The sequence below is a fragment of the Zosterops lateralis genome (assembly GCF_965231275.1).
Source record: "Zosterops lateralis genome assembly, chromosome: 18".
NCBI classification, from domain to species: Eukaryota; Metazoa; Chordata; class Aves; order Passeriformes; family Zosteropidae; genus Zosterops; species Zosterops lateralis.
Window position 1 is genome coordinate 11362405 of NC_139778.1, and position 23100 is coordinate 11385504.

The 23100-nt window shown below is 54.8% G+C and overlaps 1 protein-coding gene across 2 annotated transcripts in view; it reads left to right on the forward strand.

Moving 5' to 3' along the window:
• Positions 1 to 362: 362 nt before the first annotated feature.
• Positions 363 to 23100, forward strand: part of SLC38A10 (solute carrier family 38 member 10) — a 30088-nt gene continuing 7350 nt past the window's right edge. Inside the window, exons 1-11 of one of the 2 annotated variants that reach the window (XM_083874646.1) lie at positions 363 to 586; positions 1445 to 1562; positions 4586 to 4631; positions 5690 to 5783; positions 6843 to 6986; positions 7915 to 8039; positions 11021 to 11123; positions 11784 to 11966; positions 13643 to 13754; positions 13933 to 14039; positions 18855 to 19008. In XM_083874646.1, coding sequence (XP_083730772.1) covers positions 488 to 586; positions 1445 to 1562; positions 4586 to 4631; positions 5690 to 5783; positions 6843 to 6986; positions 7915 to 8039; positions 11021 to 11123; positions 11784 to 11966; positions 13643 to 13754; positions 13933 to 14039; positions 18855 to 19008 — 1285 coding nt within the window. In that variant the 5' untranslated portion in view covers positions 363 to 487. Of the gene's footprint in view, positions 587 to 1444; positions 1563 to 4585; positions 4632 to 5689; positions 5784 to 6842; positions 6987 to 7914; positions 8040 to 10843; positions 10940 to 11020; positions 11124 to 11783; positions 11967 to 13642; positions 13755 to 13932; positions 14040 to 18854; positions 19009 to 23100 lie in introns of those variants that run through there. The other variant, XM_083874647.1, reaches the window with a different exon arrangement.

The following is a 23100-nucleotide window of genomic DNA, read 5'->3' on the forward strand; positions in this document are numbered from 1 at the left end:
CAGATGTGCACACAGGAGGGGATGCTGGGCTGCCCTCGAGGGGGTCTTTTAGGTGTACCCCATCACCCCCTCTTCAGGTGGCAGCGCTGCTGTGAGATGCTCGGTGATGGATGTATATATACACATATCTCCGTGCTTTTTCCACGCGTGGAGCGTGTCCTGGTGCATTCCCGCATCGCCCTGGCCGTGCTCAGCTCTCCAGGGGTGCCCCCAGCCATGGGGACCCCCCTTTATCCTCCAGCACCAGCGAGTTCAGACCTCCAGGGCGGCCAGAGCGTCCCCTGCTCCGCCACAAGGACACGTCACTTCCTGCGGCGGCGGCGGAAGCCGGAAGTGCCGCTGTGGCCGGTGCCGGGTCGGGGCGGGCCCGGTGGGGCCATGGCGGGCACGGCCGGCTGAGGGGGACCGGGGGCACCGGGCGCTCCGAGCCGGCCGTGGGGCTCGGGGAACGGCCACAAACCGGGTTCCCCCGCCGCGGGGTGGAGCCATGGCGGCGGCGGCGGGGTCCAACTGGGGCCTGATCATGAACGTGGTGAACAGCATCGTGGGCGTGAGCGTGCTCACCGTGCCCTTCTGCTTCCGACAGGTGAGGGGCCGCCCGCCGGGCCGCCGTGTCCCAGCGGGGTCCTGCCGGTGTCCCCCGGGCTGGGGCGGGGGGTCAGTCCGTGCCCCGGCAGCCTAAAGCCCCTGCGAGCTCCTCCAGCCCCGGGGGAGCCCCTGCCGGCTCCTCCTTCTGCTCCGAATTTGGGGGTTGGTTCCCTGGTTGGAAAGGAAAGTCAGTTGGAAGGAATCGTTTCCCCCAGCTCGGGTGTCTCGTGTCCCAAACACTGTTTTTCTTAGTCGTGAAGTCTCCAGCTCAAAGCTTCTGCAGCAAACTCTGGTTTTTTTTCCCTGTCCTGTGGTTTCCAGCTGATCCTTTCTGCCTGTCATGTAAGGAGAAGGGAAAAATTAAATCAAAGGATTTAGCCACACCATAAAAGTGAGTTGATTTGGAGGCTTTTCCAGCCCCCAGCTGTGCCCCCACAGCCCTCCCTGGGATCTGGGGCTGGTCCAAATCACCTGCTCGGTGCCCTGTGGTTCCCAGCCCTGGGAACAGGGAAGGCAGCCAGGCAGGAGCCGGGTTGGTGCTGCCAGGTGGTTGTTGATAAACAAACCTGCAGCAGAGGTGGCACCTCGGGCTCTGTCTGTGCTCCCTGAACCCACCAGGGGCTGTGGAGGGATGAGCCAGGCTGGAAATTCTGCTCCCAGTTCACTCCTCGCTGCTTGGACTGGGAGCTGTGGGGAGCAGGAGTGTGTTCCACATGTGGAACTGGCAGGAATGGGACAGAACTTACTGAAAGAGGAAAAAAATGTGGCTGGAACAGCTGGGGGGAGCTGAGGGAGGCTGGCTGGGCTGTGAGGAGGGGCCTGACCCCCCATCTCCTGCTGTGCTCCGTTGTTGCAGTGTGGGATCCTCCTGGGGGCCGTGCTGCTGATCTTCTGCTCGTGGATGACTCACCAGTCCTGCATGTTCCTGGTGAAATCAGCCAACCTCAGCAAGCGCAGGACCTACCCCGGCCTCGGTGAGATCCCAGCTCTGGGGCTGCCTCCCAGCCCTCCTGCTCTTCTGACAGCACTGTGGCCTCCCAGCTCACATCTCTCCTCAGTGCTGCTGTTGGAACAACAAATGTTTTCTTGCTGCAGTTCCCAGTTTCCCCTTGTTCTGCCTCAGCCTCTCCCCGGGGCAGTGCTGGGGTTGGATCCTGCTCCTCCCCACAGCCCTGTTGTTAATGGGTGCTGAGTTGTTTTGACTCCTCAGGGCAGGGGAGGAGGAGGTGATCCAAACCCCAGCTCCTGGGAGCCATCTGGGATGAATTGTGGCTCTGGGATGAATTAATGATGGGTCTGGGCACGAGTTTCCCCACCCAGCGCTGCCGGGACGGCGGGTCCTGCCAGCCTGGCACGGAGCTGGGAGCTCCTTTATGGCTCAGCAGAGAGGAAACCGAGCGAGGTTCCAAAGGGCTGAGAAAATAAAAACATCTGGAAGATCCCTGGGTGGGTTTTGGCAGAGCCTGGCCGCCCTCAGAGCTCGGCGCTGGCGCCGGGATTGGCCTCTCTGCTCGTGGCCTCTCTTGGGATTCTGACTGACTTGGGGAGCAGGGGGGGAGGTGTTTGGGTTCCAGTCCTTGCTGCTGGCGTATGGAGCAGCAGGAAAAGTCACCTTTTCCTCGTCCTGCCTCACTTTTCTGCGGGAGGAGGGAGCAGGTTGGCGCTGCCCTGGCACAAGGGCTCGCACCATCTGCTGCCAGATGGGTTCGCTCCTCCCTCGGAGCGCCCGAGGTGCTGCTCCCAGGAAGCACCTCCCGGCTTCTGCCGACTTGTATCTGCTAGAAACTGAAAAGATGGAGAAGCTCCGTGGTCTGGGAGCTCATTTTGGTGCCAGAGGGAAGGGGGAGCCCCCGGCCCAGCTGCCGGAGCCGGTGCTCCCCGCCCCTCACAAGCCGCCTTTGTGCGCCGCTTCCCGGAGGACACGGAGTCCCCTCCACCTTGGAGCGTGTCCCGGGGGGAAAGGGATGCTCTGCCCGCCCCGGAGCCAAGGGGCTGCAATACAGAGAGGGCCAGTAATGCTCTCCAGCAGGAAGGAGGGCTGGCAGCAGCGTTCCCAGTGCCCTGGGAGAGGTGCCACGGGCCGGGAGCGCTCCCACGCCGCATCCCAATGCTGCGAGGTCGGGCAGCTCCACACAGACCCCCTTTGTCCCCACAGGCTGGGCTTGGGGACATCTGCGGGCGCTCCTGGGAGGCTTTGGCAGCGCTGAGCTGCTGAGGAGGGTTGTGAGGGCTGTGCACATTCCCTGCAGGCAGACAGTGCCTTCCGGAGGAACGCTGGGCACAAAGGGTGTCCCAGGCTGGGGCTGGCGCTGGCTGGGAAGGGGAAGGGCTGCAGGGAGATTTGTGGGTGAGGAGGGAAGTGGGAGGCAGTTCCCAGACGGATTTTAACCAGGAGATGAGTGAATCCTTTCCCTTCCAGCAGCACTTGGGTTGTGCTGGGGCAGCTCCTGGGGGGCAGCTCAGCCCCGCAGGGCAAGGGGCTGGAGCTCTGTCCCAGGAACCACACTGGGTTTAAAAGGCTTCTCCAGGTACTGAGCAAGCTCTGCCCAGTTTGGGGCATTCCAAGATCTTATTCCAAGGATTTGACTGTACCGTTTATTTTACAGTCGTCACCTCCTAAAGAATCCCATTTTTCCATTGTCCCCAGGTGGTGACACCTGCCCACAGTGTTTTGAGGCTTTTTCTCATTGAACATCAATTCCAAAGAGCCGGGGAGATGGGCTGTGTCCATATCCAGAGGCTGGAATGTGCTCTGGAAGGATCGGCAGCACCATTCCTGCATTCCCCCCCACCCCGAGCTCAGCCTGTTGCTGTCCCATCTCCAGCAGGGACGTTTTCCTCTTGCTGGCTCTTCTTTCTCCTCCCAGACCCTTCGTCTGTGGGCCTGACCCCCCCCAGGGCTGTTGCCTTTTCCCTCATGGTTGTGAATTCCCAGCGGAGTGGCCGCTCCCTGTGCCCGGGCACGGTGCCTGGTGGCTGCTGTCCCGCTGCCCTGTCACTGATCCAGCAGCTATTTTGGGTGCTCCCCCACATCTCTGCTCCAGGCTGTGGGTCCCTGCCGTGCCTTTTGCTCATTCTGTGGGAGAACATCTCGTTTCCTGAAATTTTAGCTCGAGCGGAGTCCAAGGAAATCAAGAGTTGAGGCTAATATTTAAAATAGCAGAAGAAGCTTCCAGAAAGGATTCGAGTTTTGTTTTCTGGCGGGCGCTGGGAATGTTGGGCTGTGCCTGGAGGGAAGGCAGGGGGGACTCCAGGGTGGTGGGTTCATGCTGGACCTCACTGGCAGATTTGGGCACTTGTGGTCTGGGTTTGGCACCGGAGCTCCTCATTCCCGTTCTGCCCAGTAAGAGCTAAAAATAGAAGTCAACTTTTCTTGGCATTGTCTTTTTAAGAGAAAACCCAGTGATTTGAGGACTACTGAGCATTTTCTGCTCCAACCCAAGGATGGGAGGGGGGAAGGCAAAGCCTTGGCAGCAGCCCTTTGGTGTGGGTTGGGAGCACTGGGTATTCTGGGAATGGGATTGAACGTTCTGGGCACCAGCTCAGCTCTCCCAGCCAGCCATGTCGGGCAGCCCAGTTCGAGGGGGAAGATAAAAATAAAAAGGGGACTTGGATTGGAATTCTGCACCACTTTAACTTTCGCCACACACACAATCTTGTACAGGAATATTTTCTCTCCCATTGCCTTTAATGGCTGCCATGTGTGGCTGCTGCTTCACACCACTTCTGGTTTTAAATAGAAAAAAAAAAAAAAAAAGAACCTGCTTGCTGGCTTTCCCTCATCCCTGTTCCTGTCTTATGTGGTTTTCAGTTTCCAAAGGGAAAGGCTGAAAAAGAAAGTGGGAGGGTGAGGGAAACAGCCCCAAAATACCAGTGGTGGGTTCCTGCTGCACTGCCCTGTGTCACTGTTAGTGTCTAATTGTGAACTGACATCTCGCCCTGTTCTGGACCTTTCTTTGACTAACTTCCACTCTTTTTTTTTTCCCTTTTATGCCAGCATTTCATGCCTATGGAAAAGCAGGAAAAATGCTGGTGGAAACAAGGTAAATCTGCTGCAGATTCAAAGTGTGAACAGTTTGGGTGCCTTTGGTGAAAACTTTCCTGAGCCTTGCTGTGCTCTGCTGGGATTCCACAGGAGGCTGAGTGAGATGCTCTGAGCACAGCTCACAGGTGTCACCTCCGTCCCACCCATTCCCTGGCACTGGGAGCACAGGAGGTGGGGATGAGCTGCTCTCCTGCTCTGCTGTGAAATCACAGCCCTGTCACTGGTGGCAGCTTTCCAGGGGTGACATCCCTGCTGTCGAGTCAGTGGGAGGGAGCGTTTCCTTCCTTGGATCCCAGGATCTGCTCTGCTCCTGCCCTCTGTGCTCCCTTCCCTGCCAGGTGCCTTGAGGGGGAATCCTGCTTCCATCTCTGCTTCCTCCCATGACCCCAGTGCAGATGTCAGGAGGTGGCACAGTGCTCCCAGCCCTGTTTTTTCCAGCAGGGATTCTTTTCCAGGCACGTTGAGCCCTGGGCCGGCAGCGGTGCCGGCTCCTTCGCTCTCCCCAGCTGCAAACTTCTGCACAGCACTAAAAATAAACAGAATATTCCTCAGATGTTACTTGTCCATGAAGGCAGAGGCTGTAATTGCCACAGGGATGTTCTATAATTGGAACTGGGAAGGAAAGTGGTCCAGGAGTGGGAGGAGAAGCAGTTCATGGACAATCTTTTCATTAAAGTGCGGTCCATTGTGTGGAGTGATGTTGGAGAGCCCACTAGATACTGAGGCTCCTGCATCAAGGTCCTGCTGTGGGTGTGGGGCTCTGAGAGCCTCGTGCTGATTCTTTTGAATTTTTCCAGGAGTTCAAGGAGTTCTTGTTATCTCCAAGATTAGTTTTCCTTGGGTTTTTTTTTTTTTCTTTTTTCCCCTGTGGCTCCCAACAGGAGTTAAACCCCTGCATGGATTGTGGGCAGGGCTGCATCTCCGAGTGTTTGGTGTGGATGGAGGTTCTCTGGTGGCTGTTTTGATTGGGATGGAGTGCACAAGGGGTGTCCTGCTCTTCCCAACGCTGAGGATGGAAGTGTTGCCCTCCTAACCCATCTCTGTTTGTGTTTGCAGCATGATTGGGCTGATGCTGGGCACTTGCATCGCTTTCTACGTCGTCATTGGCGATTTGGGCTCCAACTTCTTTGCCCAGATGCTCGGACTGCAGGTGAATGAATCACTCCTGCCCTGCTCCCAGACCGTGCCCTGAGCCCTGTGTTCCCTGGATACAGCAGAGCTCCTGCCTCAGAGTGTGCCCAGGGAGTCCTGGGGGGCTTTGTGGGGTCCCCTCAGGGAGAGATCCTGGTGCATGGAGCCTGCAGCTCTGGGAACTCTGGGGAGCTCCAGACATATGGCAAACAATCAGCTGTGTAAAACTCCAATAAGGCATTTCCATCAAAGGAATTCTTTTAAACTTGGTCCCTTATTAATTCTGGAGCAGATTCCTGGGGGAGATAACGCTTCCTGCCTTAATTCCTGCCCCAGTGGGTAGTGACAGGCAGTTCCTCTGCCTGAGCTCTCCTCCCTGTAGCTCAGGAGAGATTTTTGTCCTGTCCCTGGCTGTTTTTGTGGCCAAAGTCTCTGTGTTCCTGCCTCCTCAGCCGTGTGATGAGCTTGCTGCTGGCTCAGGATGCTCAGAGGCAAGAGGTGCTCCTCGGAGCCGGCACGAGGGCCGTGCAGGGAAGCAAAAGGATTTTTGGTAGAGTGTTATCTGTGCTGCCTGATGCTCCTAAGCTCAGATTAAGGGGCTGTGAAGTTAAAAAAGATGCGTTGAGGCTGCAGCCAAATTAGGTATTAAATATTTCCAAGCATTCCAGAGTGTTCTGCTATAATAAATACCAGTGTGAGGCTTTGATTAATTTTCTGGATTGGAGTTTCCAACACTTTCAATTTCTCGTCTCCCCGAGTAAATTTAGGTTTTATTTAATTGCATGAAAATGCCTAAATAGCTTGTGCTGGATTAGCATTTAACCCCCCCAGCCACCCCCCAAATTCTCCCAACTCGGACCTGTCACACACTGCAGAGCAACAGTGGCACCCAGTGACTGTCTCAGCTCAGCACAGACAGAGCCCACAGAGCTGAGCCTGCAGCATCTTCAAACACCTCCAGATTCAGAATTGCATTGTTTAAAGTTGCTTTTTACCCTGGAAAGATGAACCATGGCAGGGTTTGCAGGTTGGGTGGGTGTGTTGAGTCCCCAGGTGTTTATGGAGGTCTCTTTTGCAGGTGTCAGGTGCGTTTAGGATTGTCCTGCTCTTTGCTGTTTCCCTGTGCATTGTCCTCCCCCTGAGCCTCCAGAGGAACATGATGGCCTCCATTCAGTCCTTCAGTGCCATGGCTCTCATCTTCTACAGCGTGTTCATGTTCGTGGTGGGTACGGACACCGGCCATCCCCTTTTCCTGTTGTTTTTTAATGAGCAGTTTCACCTCCCAGATTCTCCTGTGATTCCCTCATGAAGCCTCAGCCCTGTCTCAACCAAATTTCAGGACTGGAAGAAAAGGGAGCTGTGGGAATTTTTTCCATGTAACTTTTCTGGTAGGCTGTGCAGGGTCCCACCTCAGAGCTGCCTCCTCAGGGAGGTGTGGAGCCTCCCAGGAGCTGTGCCTTTAAGAAACCACAACATTCACGAGAGTTGGCTGCACTGAGACATCTCTGGGGATTAGAAACCCCATCCAAGGATATTATAAACAGACATTCAGACATATTTACCTTCTGCTTCCTGTGCAACCCAACTCCTGGCAATTCTTGTGTCCATGGCAAGAGAGCAGCTCCCTGGCCTCAGCTCCTCCCCCTTTCCATAAAGTTTTTCCTTCTCTTTGGTGAGCTGGTGTTGTTAAATGGCCCTGGAGCAGCAGGTGGGATCCTGTTTTAGGACCCTTTGTCTCTCTCTGCTGAACAGGATTTTCTAAGGCCAACGGTGCTTCCTGTTTGGATTTAAAAACACATTTAAAAAAAACACATTTTAAAAAGTGCAGAAGAGGTTGCTTTGAGCAATAATTCTCACAGTTAATGTGTCGGTGGAAAGTGTCCCACCCTGGTGTGTGCTGTGATGTCTGATGGCATCAAATGAGGGAGAAATGTCATAGATCCCTTGAAATCCTCCCTGGGGTGCTTGGTGGGCTTGGGAGATGTGTGAGGGGGATGTGGAGCTGGGGGATTGGGATGGGGCTGTGCTGGCAGCTCAGGCTGCTCTGGGCAAAGCCATCACACGCTGCCTCTTATCCCAGCCTGGCATTGCTGCTGCCCTGGGGCTGTTTGGGGCTGGCTCCTCACCCCTGCTCTCTGTCCTGGCTGCAGGTTGTGGTGTCCTCCTTCAACCACGGGCTCTTCAGCGGGCAGTGGCTGCAGAGAGTGAGTTACATGCGCTGGGAGGGCATTTTCCGCTGCATCCCCATCTTTGGAATGTCTTTTGCCTGTCAGTCGTAAGTACCTGCCCTTCCCAGCCCTGGCAGTTGTTCCTGCAGCGAGTTTGTGTGTGAGGGCACAGGGTCAGGAGGATCTGTAAGGGATAGATACCATCTGCTTTGGTAGTTTGTTTTCATCGGAGTATTTTACAGCTCGCAGAAGTTCAGCCTCTCATTCACTGTGACCCTTTTGTTACCCGGACCCTTTTGTTATTTCATTTCACCTGGGAATTCTTGTAATGGAGCAACATGAGACCACTGGAACCAAACAGCTCCTTGTGAGCTTCTGGTGCAGCTGCAGGAGGGATGAAATTCCCTTGGTTCTTGCAGGGAATGCTGGAGCACCAGGAAAGGCTGTGTCACCCCCACAGGACCTCCCCTGAGTACTGAATGCTGGGGGTTGCTCTGCTTCCCCAAATTTCCTGAAAAACGCTCCAAAGATCACACAGTTTTTGACTTTGGAGTGTTTTTCCTCCATTTCTAGTTCCCTGGGTTTAGTGGCACATGGAAGGAGGTGAGAGCAGACCAGGCTATTTCCACCTTTCCACTTCCCTGTTTTTGTGAGGGTTTCTGCTGCCAAGTGGAGGAAGGTGAGGGCAGGCCAGGCTGTTCCAGGTTTCCAGCAGCATTCCCTGCTGCACCAGGACAGCTCATGAGGGCTACATGCCTGCCCAGAGCTGTGACAGCTCCAACCAGAGCAGATCCAGCCCTGGACACGGGAAGGACTGGCTTCCTCTGGAAGAGCTGGGCTTCCCCTGTGTAGTTCCAGCAAACGGGTCTCGTGCCAGCAGTAAATGAATGTGACAGATAAAATTTGCTCAGACTGCTGTGTTTACACCCACTCCAAGATCCAAATCATCATTTCCCACTTACTGGCTCTCTTGGCAGCTCAGATCCTACCCCGACACGCTCCAGGCTTGCTGTTTAATGTCTCCATTACAACTGGCAAAGGGAATTGTGTTCTCTTGCAGCTTTACCTTGTTAACAAATCCCTTTAATTTTTTTTTTCCTTATGGAAGCCACACAGTACCCAGCACAATTTTCCTGGGAGTTGGAAATGCAGGGAAATGATTTAGTCTGGACCTGTGTGTGCTTAAATATGGGCTCCATGGCAGCACTTTGGTGGGAAACCCAATCTAAAGCTGTATTTTTTCAAACATCAGGAAAATACACTGTCCCCAGCCCAGGCAATATATAAATATTTATATTATATATATATATAAAATTATGCATATTTTTTTTAACATTTCTTTCCATCTGTGTATTCTCTCTCTACCTGCCCTCTATATATTTTATTCTCTTCTTTTTATGTAGTTTATCTATATAGTCTCAGCTGGGCAGATTTAATTTTGCTCTGAATCACCTTTTTAACCATCCCACACACTGCAGAGCCTCCGTTTCCCTCTTTTATCCTTACCAAGCCTGAATGTTTGGCTTGACCCTTCTCTTGGGGGCTGAAGGCCAGAACGTAGCTGGAGGTGGCTGTGGAGAGAGCAGGGAGAAATCCCAAATGGAAGCTCCAAGGGAAGCCAATCTCCTCACTCCCAGGGAGGAATCCCAAATGGAAGCTCCAAGGAAAGCCAGTCTCCTCATTCCCAAAGAGGAATCCCAAATGGAGGGATTCCCAGGGAAGCCAGTCTCCTCATTCCCAAGGAGAAATCCCAAATGGAAACTCCCAGGGAAGCCAGTCTCTTCACTCCTAAGGAGAAATCCCAAATGGAAGCTCCAAGGGAAGCCAGTCTCTTCACTCCCAAGGAGAAATCCCAAATAGAGAGACCCAGGGAAGCCAGTCTCCTTTCTCCCAGGGAGGAATCCCAAATGGAGAGATTTCCCAGGGAAGCCAGTCTCCTCATTCCCAAGGAGGAATCCCAAATGGAGGGATTCCCAGGGAAGCCAGTCTCCTCACTCCCAAAGAGGAATCCCAAATGGAAACTCCCAGGGAAGCCAGTTTTTTCACTCCCAAGGAGAAATCCCAAATGGAGGGATTCCCAGGGAAGCCAGTCTCCTTTCTCCCAGGGAGAAATCTTGAATGGAGGTACTTTGGGAAGCCAGTCTCCTCATTCCCAAGGAGAAATCCCAAATGGAGACTCCCAGGGAAGCCAGTCTCCTCACTCCCAAAGAGGAATCCCAAATGGAGACTCCCAGGGACGCTGGCCGTGCTCCCTGCCGGTACCTCCAGCCCTGTCGTGTCCCATAGCCAATATACTCAGCCTCCTTTGACATTCAGGGATTAAGGGTTAAAGGTTAAGGATCTTTCTGCTTGGCCTCAGCCTGACACACTTCCTGGGAATGGCTTGGTGCCCACTGGAGCTGGGGATACCCCTTTCCCACCTCCCTGCACGCTCCCCTCCTTCTCCAGAGAGTTCCCGGATGTAGCCGCTAAGAATTAAAGTAACAAGAGGTTAATGAGTTGCTAAAATATGCACCTGATGTCAAAAAGGACATTCCCCACGCTTCCCAAGGCTGTAAATACCCCAAATCCCAGGGAATTGGCACTCCACGAGGCAAGCTTGAAGCGGGACAGGCGCTGCTGCGCCGGGGTTTGTTTGTTTAACTTTTCCTTCAGACAGTGGGATGCTCCAACCTTCTTCCCGCTTTTCCTCTGTAAACACTGTGTTGCTTTAATTATCAGCACGGAGAGCTCCAAGAACAATAATCTCTGGCGCTGGGGCTGGCCCCGAGCCATGTGCAGCCCCGGGAACAAACGGTCATTCATTTTGCAACCCTCCCTGAACCCGAGTGTTTACATCACACGTTTCTCTCCACGTGGTGGGGTGGGGAGAGCGGGAATATTTTTGCAACACTTAAAAGTTATGAGTGTTCTGAAATCTCTTGGCATTAGCAGTATAAATTGTGGAATAGCAGCAGGTGTTTATGCTCCAGAGGGGGGAAGGTGTCGGGGATTCGTTGCTGCTGGGGTGAGGCAGAAGAATGGGTTGGGATTGGGGGTTTTCTCCTGTTTTCTGCAGGTTTCCTGAAATATTTTATCCTTTTTACAGTCAGGTCTTGCCTACTTACGACAGCTTGGATGAGCCGTCTGTCAAAATCATGAGCTCCATATTTGCTTCTTCCCTAAACGTGGTCACCACCTTTTACATCATGGTAGGAACTTCCCCTTCTCTTCCCTTGCCAGAAATCTGGAGGGGCCACAGGGATGAGGATTTATCTACAGCTGGGGCTGGTTTCTGCTTATCTGTGTTTATTCTGACAGATAAGTCGTTGTGCTGAAAGCAGGGTTAGGTGGGAGGTGATGAACCCAAGAGCACAGGGGGCACTGGGAGAATCCAGGTTTTCAGAGTAACACATTTCTTTGGATGGAGGCAGAGTGGAGGCCCAGCTATTCCTGAGCCCAGCCTGGAGCTGCTCCACAGAGTTTGGGAGAGCTTTTTCCAGTCTGTTGTGAGGGAAGTTATGCCTCATAAGGCAGCAGGTAATAAAACTGGGTTAATAATTCCTGAGGAGAGCTTTGGCCCATGAGCCAGGCTGCTGCAGGGAATAGTGACAGCCCCTCTGTTGGAGAGGGACAATCCATGGGCCTGGTGTGTCTCTAGGAAAACCCCTGGATTTGATGAGAAACTTGCTTTTAGGCAGTTCCCACTCTTGATTAACGACCTATCCCAGGTTTTGGGGTGCTGGGGCAGGTTGCCCATGGAAGTGACCTCACGCTGCCACTTGGCTGCTCCAATGGGAGATCACTGTCCTGTCCCCTCTGTGAGGAGCAGGAGTGAAGTGTTGGGAATCCAGCCCCTCTCCCCTCCCCAGGTGGGCTTCTTTGGCTACGTGAGTTACACCGAGGCCATTGCTGGGAACGTGCTGATGAACTTCCCCTCCAACGTGGTGACGGAGATGATCCGGGTGGGATTCATGATGTCGGTGGCCGTGGGGTTCCCCATGATGATCCTGCCCTGCAGACAGGCACTGAACACCCTGCTCTTTGAGCAGCAGGTAAGATCTCAGGGCTGCCTCACTGGGAAACTTGGTTTTTGAAGGGTTTTTGTGACTTTTTGGTGTCTGACGGGCCCAAACCTGCCTTGGCTCTGTGAGACTCTGGTGATAATGGTCTCTTTGCTATCCAGAGGGCAAAGCCTCAACTCCCATCAAATCCTCAGTGCCCAGGGTGTGGTGACAGTGCAGCAGGGGCCTGTGGCCATCTCTAAATCCTGCTCTGCTCAGTGGTTAATCCCTGGCACTTGGAGGTTTGTGTCCTCTCTGCAGAGGAATTCCATGGGCTGGAGTTCCCAGTGTAAAGCCCATGTCCCGTGGCTGCAGCTTCCTGCTCTGCTGGGGATTCCAGCTCTGGCACAGGCATGTTACACAGCTCAGAGCCGAGGTGGGTCTTCCCCTCCGAAAGAGGGAGAAATGTGCTTTTGGAAGCAGTAGAGCCTCCTCATTTCCTGCTGCTCCAGCTGCTGTCCTTTTGCTGGCCAACTCACTGAGCTCAAGCTCCTGTTCCTGTCCTCAGAGCCCAGCCCAGCCCCGTTTCTTCTCGCTTCCTTGTGTGCCTGCTCCTTCCTGCTCTGTTATTGTCACCCAGCACCTTTGTCAGCAGCCTGGGGCAGCCCTTTCCGCCCTGGGCTCGGATGTCCCCTTCCTCCAGCACCTCCTGGGGCCGGCCCGGTGCGGGGGCGGGCAGTGGGATAAGGGATACAACCCTCTCCCACACGTTCCACCTTTCCCAGGGCCAGCTCCTCAGCCAGCCTTTGTGACTGAAGCTGGTCTGTCTGCTGGAGACTGTGAGTCCCTTGTGGCAGCGGCGCGTTCTCCTCTGTGCATTGTGCGCGCGGAACGCGCCGATGGGATTCAGCAAATAACAGTGAGAGATTGTGGGAATGTTCTGAGGCCTTTGTGTAGCCGCATAAATAGAAACCTCTTAGGCAGGAAATAAAACTTGAGCAATTTATAGCTCTAAATCCTGCCACTTCTGCCTGTGAGAAGCCCCCGGCTCTTTTCTCACGTTGGGAGGGCCCGAGGATGGGGGGCAGACGGTCGGTGAGAGGCAGCGGGTGCAGAGGAGGAAGCGCTGGAAACACTTGGGAACACTTTGGATCTCGCCTGGGCTCAGCTCGTGGCTGGCTGGGCTCTGAAGGTGTCGCTTTGCCTTCCTCTCCCATCTGTGCAGCAGCGGAGCTGGGACTTGCTGGGGCTGCAGGGAACACTGGGGCCTTGCCTTCCACACCTCCCACCCAGGAGGTGGGATGGGAAGCAGAGAGTCTCTGGGATTCCTCCACAGCTGCCCAGCAGCACCATCTCCCTGCGGTGTTTCCCAGTCGGAGGAGCTGCTCTCATGGCATAGCACAGCAGGAGTAGCCCTGCTCCCAGAGCTGTTGGGGAACACCTCTCCCTAGCACAGCCAGAGCTCTTCCCCTGTGATTTCTTCCTCCTGCTGCACCCCTGAGCTCCTTCCCCCTGCCCTTGGCCTTGGGCTGCTCTCTGAGTTCCCTGCACAGGGGTTGGGGCACAGCTGAGGGGATCACACTTGGGATGGGCTGGAGCTGCAGGGAGCATTGCTGACAGAATTTCTGTGAGGCTGAGAGAATTTCTGGAGGGCTGAGGGGATTGCTGAGGGTCTGGGGACTGCAATAGCAGAACTAAACTCTTCCCCTCCACCCTTGCCCTCCCAGCAGAAGGACGGCACCTTCGCTGCCGGGGGCTACATGCCCCCGCTCCGGTTCAAAGCCCTGACGTTGGCTGTTGTGTTTGGAACCATGGTCGGAGGCATCATGATCCCAAACGGTGAGTGAGGAGCTGGGAACAAGGGCTGGCTGCTTGCTCTGCTCTCTGTTATTTGTTTTCCTGGCTGGGGTGACCAGACTCACACCCCATCCTGCCCGGGGGCTCTGGCAGCCATCCTGTGCTGCTGCTCTGGCACTCCTGGAAAAGACCTTTGCTGACTTTTCCTCTTCTTCCCCAGTGGAAACAGTCCTGGGCCTGACAGGTGCGACCATGGGAAGCCTCATTTGTTTCATCTGCCCAGCTCTTATTTACAAGAAGATCCACAAGAATGCGCTTTGTTCACAGGTCAGTGCTGATGCTGCTTGACATCCCCCTAAGCCCTGTGCAGAGCCTGGGAACGTGCTTCATTTGGCTGCAGCACAGAAAAACTGCTCAGCACCTCCTCCAGCCCCCGCTCCAGTCTGCCCAGTGCAGGTGGGAGCTGTTCTGGGTGGGTGTCCACCATTTAGGGATGCACAGACAGTGGCAGAGGTGCTGGCCCAAGCTGGAACACCAGCTCTTTTTGTCCCTCCAGCAGCAAGTGAAATAAGTAATTTTATGCATAAAATGCTGCTTCTAGTCCTCCTTCTGGTGGGATTCAGGTTTTGGATCCTCAGAACAGGAAATCCAGGCAGCCTGTAAAACCTTAAAGCCTCACATCCCGACCTGCCCGGGCTGCGTAAAACAAACAGGGCTCCACGATGTGGTTTGTGCTGCCGACCCTCAGCTTTCTGCTTTCAACCAAAATAATAGTAAAAAGGAACACACACATAGAGGTGTTGCTTCAGGAATTGATTTTCTGAGGGATTGGGGTCGTTGAGAGGCTGTTAGAAGTTTAACTTTTCCTTTTGCTCCAGTTTGAATTGGCCTCCTCAGGGACCGAAACAAAGTGGCTTTTTGCTGGGCTTGATCTCTCTGCTCCTGCAAATACCGTGGGCTGAAATTAACAGGTTTTGAGGTTTTTTTCCCTAACAATAATTTAATCCACTGCCTTTTTCACAGGCCTCTGCCCCCAGCATTCCCAGTCAGGACAGTGCTGGGCTGGGAATAAGGTTTTGGGCGCAGTGTGGAGTCAGCAAGGGAGGGCAGCATGTTTTCCTGGGGCCCACAGAACTGGTGGCTTGTTCTGTGCTTAATGACTTGTGGCTTTGCAAACCTACGTGAATTTTTTAAGCAGGGTGTGTATTTTTTTTTCTTCCCCGTGCTTTCCCTGACACAAGGAAATAGTCCAACTTTCCAGCTTTCACTCTGAATTCTGACACTTAGCTCCGAACTTCTTTGAGTGAAACCCCGAGCAGGAGTCTGAATGCCAGCCTGGGTTTTTCAGGGAAACAAAGAGCACTTTCAAGAATTGCTTTCTATTCCGGCTGAGCCAGAGTGTTTCCCTGCAGTGCCTCGAGGCTGCACTCAGGACAGGCTGAGCTCTCAGCCCGGCTGCTCGGGTGGGACACTGGGGCCCTCACGATGCCTGACCCCAAACCCGGTCACGAGGCTGAGGGAGATGTTTGTCCTGCAGAAATCCCCACAAAAGAGGAAGGGCTTATCTAAAGCATCAGGCCCCAGGTTACCTCTCAAGGGGCTGGCAGCGAGCTGTCCAGCCTTTCCTGAGTGATCCATTGCCTGTCAGGTTTGCATTCCTGCTCGGAGCGAGGACACACCTGCCTGCTCTGCTCAGCACCTCCCCACCTCCACAGCCCAACTCCGAGCCCACCCTCTCCTCCTCCCTCCAGGTCTTTGCAAAGGCTCATTTATTCTTTCCCTGGAGCTCTGTCTTTGGTCTCCTCCTTCATTCCTGCTCTCCTTTGATCAGGTGCTCCACTCCATCAAAGTCAGCTCCTGAGGAAGGTGGTGAGTGGGGGGAGAGGAGCCAGCCCTGGGCTCAGCTGTCCTTCCCTCCCTGTCCCTGTCCAAACAGAGTACATGGACCTTCTCCCTCCTTCAGAGCAGCAAGCCTCAGTGCCAGCTTTTACACTTCTCTGGGTTATCTTGGCTCTTGTGCTGCTGAGAACTGGCTGCTTTTATCAGGCCACTTCTGGCACCCAGTAGCATCCAGTGTCAGGCAGGTGGTGACATGGAAGGCCAGGTTTTTACAGGAGATGGTGCAAACTGAGGCTGCAAAACAGGGATTTTGCACTAAAAGCAGTGAAGAGGATTTCAGATGGAGGAGGGAAATGGGGAGATGTTTGCTGGCCAGCAAAGGCCTTCTGCTGGGGAGCTGGGAAGGATTTGGAGCTGCTGCTCAGCCAGGCTGGGCTGTGAGTGCCCTGGCTGGAAGGGTTAGGCTGGAAAGGCAGGTCCCAGAGCAGTTAAAAAACTGAGAGTCAGGCACACAGTGCTGTGAGTGAAGCAGGGAGAGTGTTCCTTTCTTGTGGTTAAGCATCTGTTCCTGTAAAGGTCCGCATCCCGCTGCTCCCCGGGAGCCCCGGGTTTGGCAGAGCTGCTGCAGGGCGTGTGAGGGTCTGTGAACAGAGACTGTAGCTGCCAACAGGAAGGTGTTGCCTTCCCCGTGTTGACACAAGCTTGTCCGAGAGGCCCCTCCTAGGGAGGCCGGAGTTGCTGTTGTCCCAGTTGGGGAAGAGGAGCTGCCGGAGGTCAGGAAGTGACCCCTTGGCTCGCTCCTGTGCGGGTGGAAAAGAGATTCCCTCTGCCCTTCCTTGGCAGCACAGAGATCATCAGCAGGCTTTCCCCAGCAGCACATGCAGGGGTACAGCCCCCCAAACACAGCATCTCTGAGGAGGGGCCCTGCAGTGACCGGGGCTCTGCATTCCTTCTCCATGACTCCGTTCCTCGGAACGCTCGGTGTCCAGGAGGACGGCGATGGCGTCACGCCACACAAATGCAGCATGTTTGCTTCCCGGGGCTGCAGGAGAAGGGCTGAGCTAATGGCTCTGCTGTGCAGAGCTGGAGTCATCTTCTGGAGGAAGGAGGGCAGAGGGAGCGCGACCGGCCGAGGAAACGGCAGCGTAAACTTCCTCTCCTGAATTCCCGTCTGTGCTCAGAGCGTGGCTCCCGGGAGATGAGCCTTGGCCATGCCGACCTGCCCCAGGGCTTTCCACAACCTCTCACCGTGTCCATGCTGAGAGGGGCTCCTGCAGAAAGCTCGGTGGGATTGGTGGGTCTAGGGGAGATCATTCTCATGGGACCAGACCTTGGCTCAGAAGTGCTGTGCAGTGCTGAGCCTCCCCTGGCTCCAGGATCTCTGGATGCTCTGGGGATTGGTGGCTCCTCTGCCTGGATTGGTTCCTCGAGCACCCGAGTCCTTGCAGCCCTCACTCCTGTTCCTCCAATTGCTTTAGTGGTCCCCTGAGCACAAACTGCTTTTCCATGTCATAAGCATCTCCATGGAATTAAGCCAAATCCTGGCCCTCTTTATTCTGGTCTTCATTTGGGGAGGGGGTAGGTGAGGAGGAGGGGGGAGCTGGGTGAGGGCGGCTCAGGGCCAGCCCAGCCTGTCTCAGGCTGCCACGTGTGCCCGTACCCGCAGCTCGGGGAGCTCGCAGCTGAACTCCAAATGTGCAACAATCAAAGGGGTTTCAACCCGAGGCATTTGAGCCCCTGGTTCCCCACTAAGATAAGAAACAACAAAAATCCTTTTAAAGCATTTAATGTTTTCAGCCGTTTCCTACAGTTCCCTCCTCTCCCACGTTGCTCCTGGTTCCTGTGGCACCAGAATAGATCTTCTTTGTGGAAAAGCTCTTCCTCTCCGCTGTTGTTTCTGGAAGGTGCCAGAACAGCCTCTCCAGGCACAAAATGCATTTGTGCCGGGGCTGTGGATTGTGGGAGGGGAGGAAGTGGAGCAGCTCGAGCCCAGGGCAGCAGTGCAGGACCTGCTGACTCTGCGTTTGCCCCAGGGGGGTGGACGACAGGATATCTGCTCTTTGTGCACCCCGGGCAAGGCAGGCAGCGCATTCTGCTCCTGTTTCCTCTGCAGCAGCTCTAAGGTCTGGCCTCTGCTCCCTGGCCACGCTGCCCCTGGTGCAGAGCAGCTCCACGTCCCGCCAGCCTTTTCCTTCCGAAGGCGTCGGGCTGTCTGCGGGGTGTGCTGGGAACGGGCCCTGCGGGGTCTCCTGGGCCTGCTCTGACCACGCTGCTCCGTCTTTCTGGGTGACCTCCCTCAGCATCTGCTCCTCCTCCCCCTCTGGAAGTGCCAATGTTTTAATTCCTCCTTCCAGTTTCACCTCTCCCCTTGATTCGCAGTTTTCTGGCAGTTTTAGTGGTAGAAGTGCTCCTTGTGGCTGTTCCTGGTTTTCCTCATGCTGAGAATCATCTTTTTGTTGTGCTTTTTGTGGACTGGGATGTAAATCTGCACAGTGAGGATTGGGAGTCATGGAATCAGGGAATGGTTTGGGCTGGGAGGGACCTTAAAGCTCAGGGACATCTTCTACTAGACCAAGTTGTCCAAGTGCCATCCAACTCTTCCTATGAGTCATGTGGAATTAGATCCCTTTTAGACCAATTTGTCATCACATAACAAGCTGTAAAAATTCTTTTGCTGCTCATCACTTTCTCCTTTTTGAGGTAGAGAAATTCCAAGAGCCCTTCCCTCCACGGGGTCCAGATTCCATCCTTCTATTTTTATCCTGTTTGATCCTTAGCTTTCTGGGAATCAGGGAGTCATTTCTCAGCAGCTTCTTGAGCCCTGTGACCAGGACCTGTGTGTGGTTACTCTTTCTTTCAAACCCAAGGGTTTTTAAGCAGCTCTCTGGAATGGCTGGGGGCTGTAACCAGGCCAGGCTCCTCTGTGCTCAGCCAGAGCTGATTTCATGAAGTTCTCATGCTGGGAATACCAGGGAATAATGAGTCTTTGCAGCAGGACTTGTGTCTGCCACATGCATTCTCCTATCCTGTGTCTTGTCCACTCACTCCACTCACTTTTGAGCCCTTCCAAAGCCCTTCCAACAGCTTCCAGCCTCTGAAGTTCCCATTTCCATGGCTCTGCACCCAAATATGAACCTCAGCCAGGAGCAACTAGTTTTCCTGTTTCTCTCTGACATTTCTCTCCTCTCCCTAACATGTGTCACTGTGCTGAGCTTGGAATTCTGTGGAGGCACCGTGGGAATGCTGTGGGGAGCAGTCCCCTTGGATTTCCTGTGCTCACTGTCCCTCTGGCACTCTGTGCAGATTATCCTGTGGATTGGGCTGGGAATGCTGGTGATCAGCACCTACACCACCCTGTCTGCCACCGAGGACACCCCAGTGAGGACAGAAACAGTGAGACTGGAGCACCTGGACAAAGAGGAGAGCAGAATTGACCAGGATTTGGTCAAACTTCCAGGTATGTGGTTGCTGCAGTTGGATTTCCCAGCCCTGTCCCCTCTTAAATAGGAGAAGGGTTTTTTTTTTTAAAGTGTGGCAGAAGCAGGGTAATTTCCAGGCAGCTCTGTGCATCTCCCCAGCTTCCTGGGGCCTTTTCCCAAGAAAAGCTGCACTTTTCTCTGCTGGAAAAGCAGCTGTGACCTCCAATGGTACTTTGTGGGAGTTGTTACTTTGGGAAGGGAAAGGTGTGGTGCAGTTCTGCGATCCCCTGGAGGGACAGAGCAGGGATCCCAATTTGGGATGAGCACCACAGGACTGTTCTCCCCCTCTGCCAGCCCAAGGACCAGCCCATCCATCACCCTCGAAGGTAAGAGAAATTTACAGGAGCTGCCTCTTTTTTTTGGTGCCGAGGGTATAAATTTCAACTCAGCTCTCTCTCTGACAAAGCCCATGATTATGCCTCAGCTTTGTTTACTGGTTCTTGTTATTTATTATTTGTTTGCTGGGGCTGCTGATGGAATTACGGCCGCTCCTCCCTTCCCCAGCTGCTCCGGAGCGAGGCCGTGGCGCGCAGGTGCCGCCTGACCCCGCTCTGCCCCTCGGCCCTGCCACGTCCTGTTCCTTCGCTTCACTTTTGTTTTCTTCTGCTCCTGCGGGGTTGTTTTCCTTTTTTTTTTTTTTTTGTTCTTTGGAGGCCTTGAAATATCCTCGCAGAGATTGAGAGCGGAAGGGAGAAAAGGGGCTGGCTCTTCTTGGAGATTATCCTCCCTCCTGGTTCTTGGCTGGGTTCCTGCCCGGCAGCTTGGAGCGTCTCCCACACCGGTGCTGCTGCCGATAACATTCACTCTGGGCTTGCTCCGTGGTGGAGTTTACTTGTGGTTTACTCGTGGCTTACTCAAGGCTGTGTGTGTGCCTTCCCAGCCATGGGGATGTCGGTGAACTCCGAGCAAAAGACGCTCCCAATCCCTTAATGGAGCCCTCAGCAGGGCCTGGAGGAGGGATGCGATTGAATTCTTCCGTCTTGGTTAATTTTGGAGCAGTAATGGCCAAAGAACAGCTGCTCCTTTCAGGAGGAATCGCTAATGACACGTGTTCTGACTGGGAAAATAAAAAATCCCATAAAACGCGGTGTCCGCTGGAGGAGTTTGCTGAATCTTCTCCCTTTCTCGGCGTGAGCTGGGGCGGTGGAGGGGGATGCCAGGCTCTGATCAACCGAGCGATCCCGAGCCCCAGCAGCAGCTCTCAGTGCTGCTGGATTAAATAATCCCACCCGGGAGGAAGGCGGGTTTAGTGCTCCTGGGTCATAAACTTCCCAGGGAGGAGCCGAGGGAAAGCTCAGCTGTCCCCTGAGCTCCCTTTGCCGGTGGGGGAAGAGGAAGGGGGAGATGGAGCCGAGGAGAGAAGAGGGACAAGGACCTGCAGGGTGGACGTGGGGCTGCCCCGGGAGAGCCACCGCTGCGATTCCTTGGATCTGTGCCTCCCTGTGCCTCTGCAGGATGTCGGCTTGACTAGCAATGAGAGGCGTTAAATGGTGCCCTTCATCCCCCGCCGCGGCTCCCCCTCTGTCCTCACCCGCCTTGTTTTGCAGAGCAGGAGCTGCCGCCTGGAACGCGCCTGCAGCAGCTGCATCCTGTCCTTGCAGGGGCGCAGGATGCGGGCTGGGCCGCCCCCGGCACCTGGGTGCCCTCCGGATGGGCCGAATTCCGCCCTCGGGGCTGCAGCAGGATCCCACGGCTTCTCCCTGGGCTTCTCCCTGGGCTTCTCCCTGGGCTTCTCCCTGGGCTTCTCCCTGGGCTTCTCCCTGGGCTTCTCCCTGGGCACTGCTGCTGGGGGCTTATCCCCTTCCCCAGGGCACAGAGTGTCTCATGTCCCTCCCCTGGCTGCAGGGTGCTGCTCCCAGCCCTTTTCCTGGGCTGAGAGCACCACTTTTCCTTTTCCAGACCCCTTCTTCCAGGCACAATTTTCTGGGTCAGAAGGTGCTCAGCCCCTTCCCCGGGCACAGGCTTGCTCTGTGCCCTTCCCAGTGCTGCCCCATCCAAGGCAAAACCACAGGGCCTTTCCCCAGCGTTGCCTTCCCCGTCTGCCTCCCGCCTGTCAGCGTGTGAGAGGAGTTTTATTGGCCTCTTTGATGTTGTGGAGCCCAGAACTGGAGAGACTTTCATTAAAGCCCTGCCCCGTGGGCCCGGGGATTATGAATATTAGAACATTGGCCTTTTATGTGAACACGTATTGACCAGCGGCCTCGGAATCGTGTTTTTCCTAACGACACCCAAGTGCCCATTACAGCCCCAGCCCGTGGTGCTGGAGGTTTTACTGTCAGCAGCTCTTCGGGAAAGGGATAAAACCCCTTCCAGCCCCGTCCTGCCGCGGCTGCGCCTCTGTTAAAAGGTTGCTAAGCTGCCTCTGAAAGCTCAGGAAGGCAATTATCCGTTTAAAAAAAAAAAAAAAAAAAGCTAATTAGGCAATTTCTCTCCATATTTAAAGCACCCTCGAGGGTCTCGGGGGGGATTAAGATTTTGTAATATTTTTCAGCTCCTCACTTGATCGTTGCTGCTTCATCTTTCTCCCTGGCGTTGTGCAATGTTGGGTAACAAAGCCCTGATTCAGGCTCCTTGTGCAAGAGCCCTTTTCCCGGTGTGCTGGGCACTGCACTACGGCCATCCCGCTGTCCTATGGGATGGAATGGGCTATATTAAATAGATTGGGGCAAAATTTGGAGACTTATTTGTTGTGCAGCATCCCTGCATCCTCTATATCCCTGCATCAGTGTGTTTTGACCCCCTAAAGCAACCTGCCTGAGCCAGGCTGGGTCCCTGCCGGCATTCCCAGCCGGAGCAGCCCTGGAGATGTGTGGAACGTGGCTCCTGCATCCTGCTTAGCTGCAGGAACAGCTTGGCTCCGCGGCGGCTCTCCCTGGTGCTTTGTGCGAGTGAGCTTTTAATAGTGCCTGTGACACAGAAAAGGAACCAGCAGCCTCTGGTAATTTGGGTTGGTTTTTACTGCTGGTGCGTCAGGAGACAACTGTGAACTAATTTCAGGGATGCCATTCCATAACCTTGTGAAATCTGGACCCGTTTCTGGGGGAGGAAGGCGCAGCTGGGCTGGGGGCTCCCCGGGGAGGGCCTGGCCCTGCCCTGCTCCTGCTGTGGGGCTGCTCTGCACGTCCGAGGGCAGAGTTTGCCCCCGACCCTCTGCCCTGCTTGTTCGGCTCCGCTTTCCTTGGCACGAGCTCCTGGATCTTGCTCCATATCGTGCCACGGAGGAATTTCAGCAGATCTGGAGCTGCACTGGCACAAGCAAATCCTGATCCTCGTGTCCCTGGTCAGCCCTGGGGTGACGCCCTGGTGTGGGTGGTGTGTCCCAAAGCTCCTCGTGCTGTCCCTAAGGCTCTCCCTGGATTTAGGGCGAGCACAGCGGGGCCCATCCCGCTGCCTCTGCCCAGGGCTGGGGCTGTGGAGGAACATTTCAGCTCCAAGGGGCTGCAAAAGCGTGTGAGGAGGGATTTAGTGCCTGCCTGGGACCATTGCAACGATCCCAACCAGGAGCGAGGGGGGAGAAGGGAAGCTTTTAGGTTGCTAATCATGAAATTTTACGGCAGCCTGGAGAGGCTGTTGGCAAACCACAACACACCCAGGCACGCACACACACAAATCAGCTGCAGGACTGCCCCGGCTTCCCCTCGTGTGAGCGGAGCTGCCGGAGAGCCGGGGGGTCAGAGCGAACCCTCTCGGTGCTGCCTCACACCCCGGGCTCTCCTTGGGAGCCAAAAAGCTTTTACAGCCTCTCAGGCCTTGCCTGTAAAGTCCAAGGCCGCTCATAAAACATGACGAGGCGCAGCGTTACTGGAAGACGCTCCAAAGGGACCTGGAGGGCAAGAAGACAGGCAGAGCCCCAGCAAAACTCTTCCCTGCAAAGCACCTGGAGCCCCGGATGGATTTCCAGGCAGCCTGAGAGGTTGTTAATTCACGCCCTGATGATGAACTTAATTTTGTCTCCCGCTGAGCAAATGATGGCTTAGAGGCAGCTTGGCCTTATTGCGGCGTGGAGACTTTTGGGTTTTGTGTTTTGTTTGTGTTTTGGGCTTTTCCTGCATTGTTTGCAGAGCGGGGAA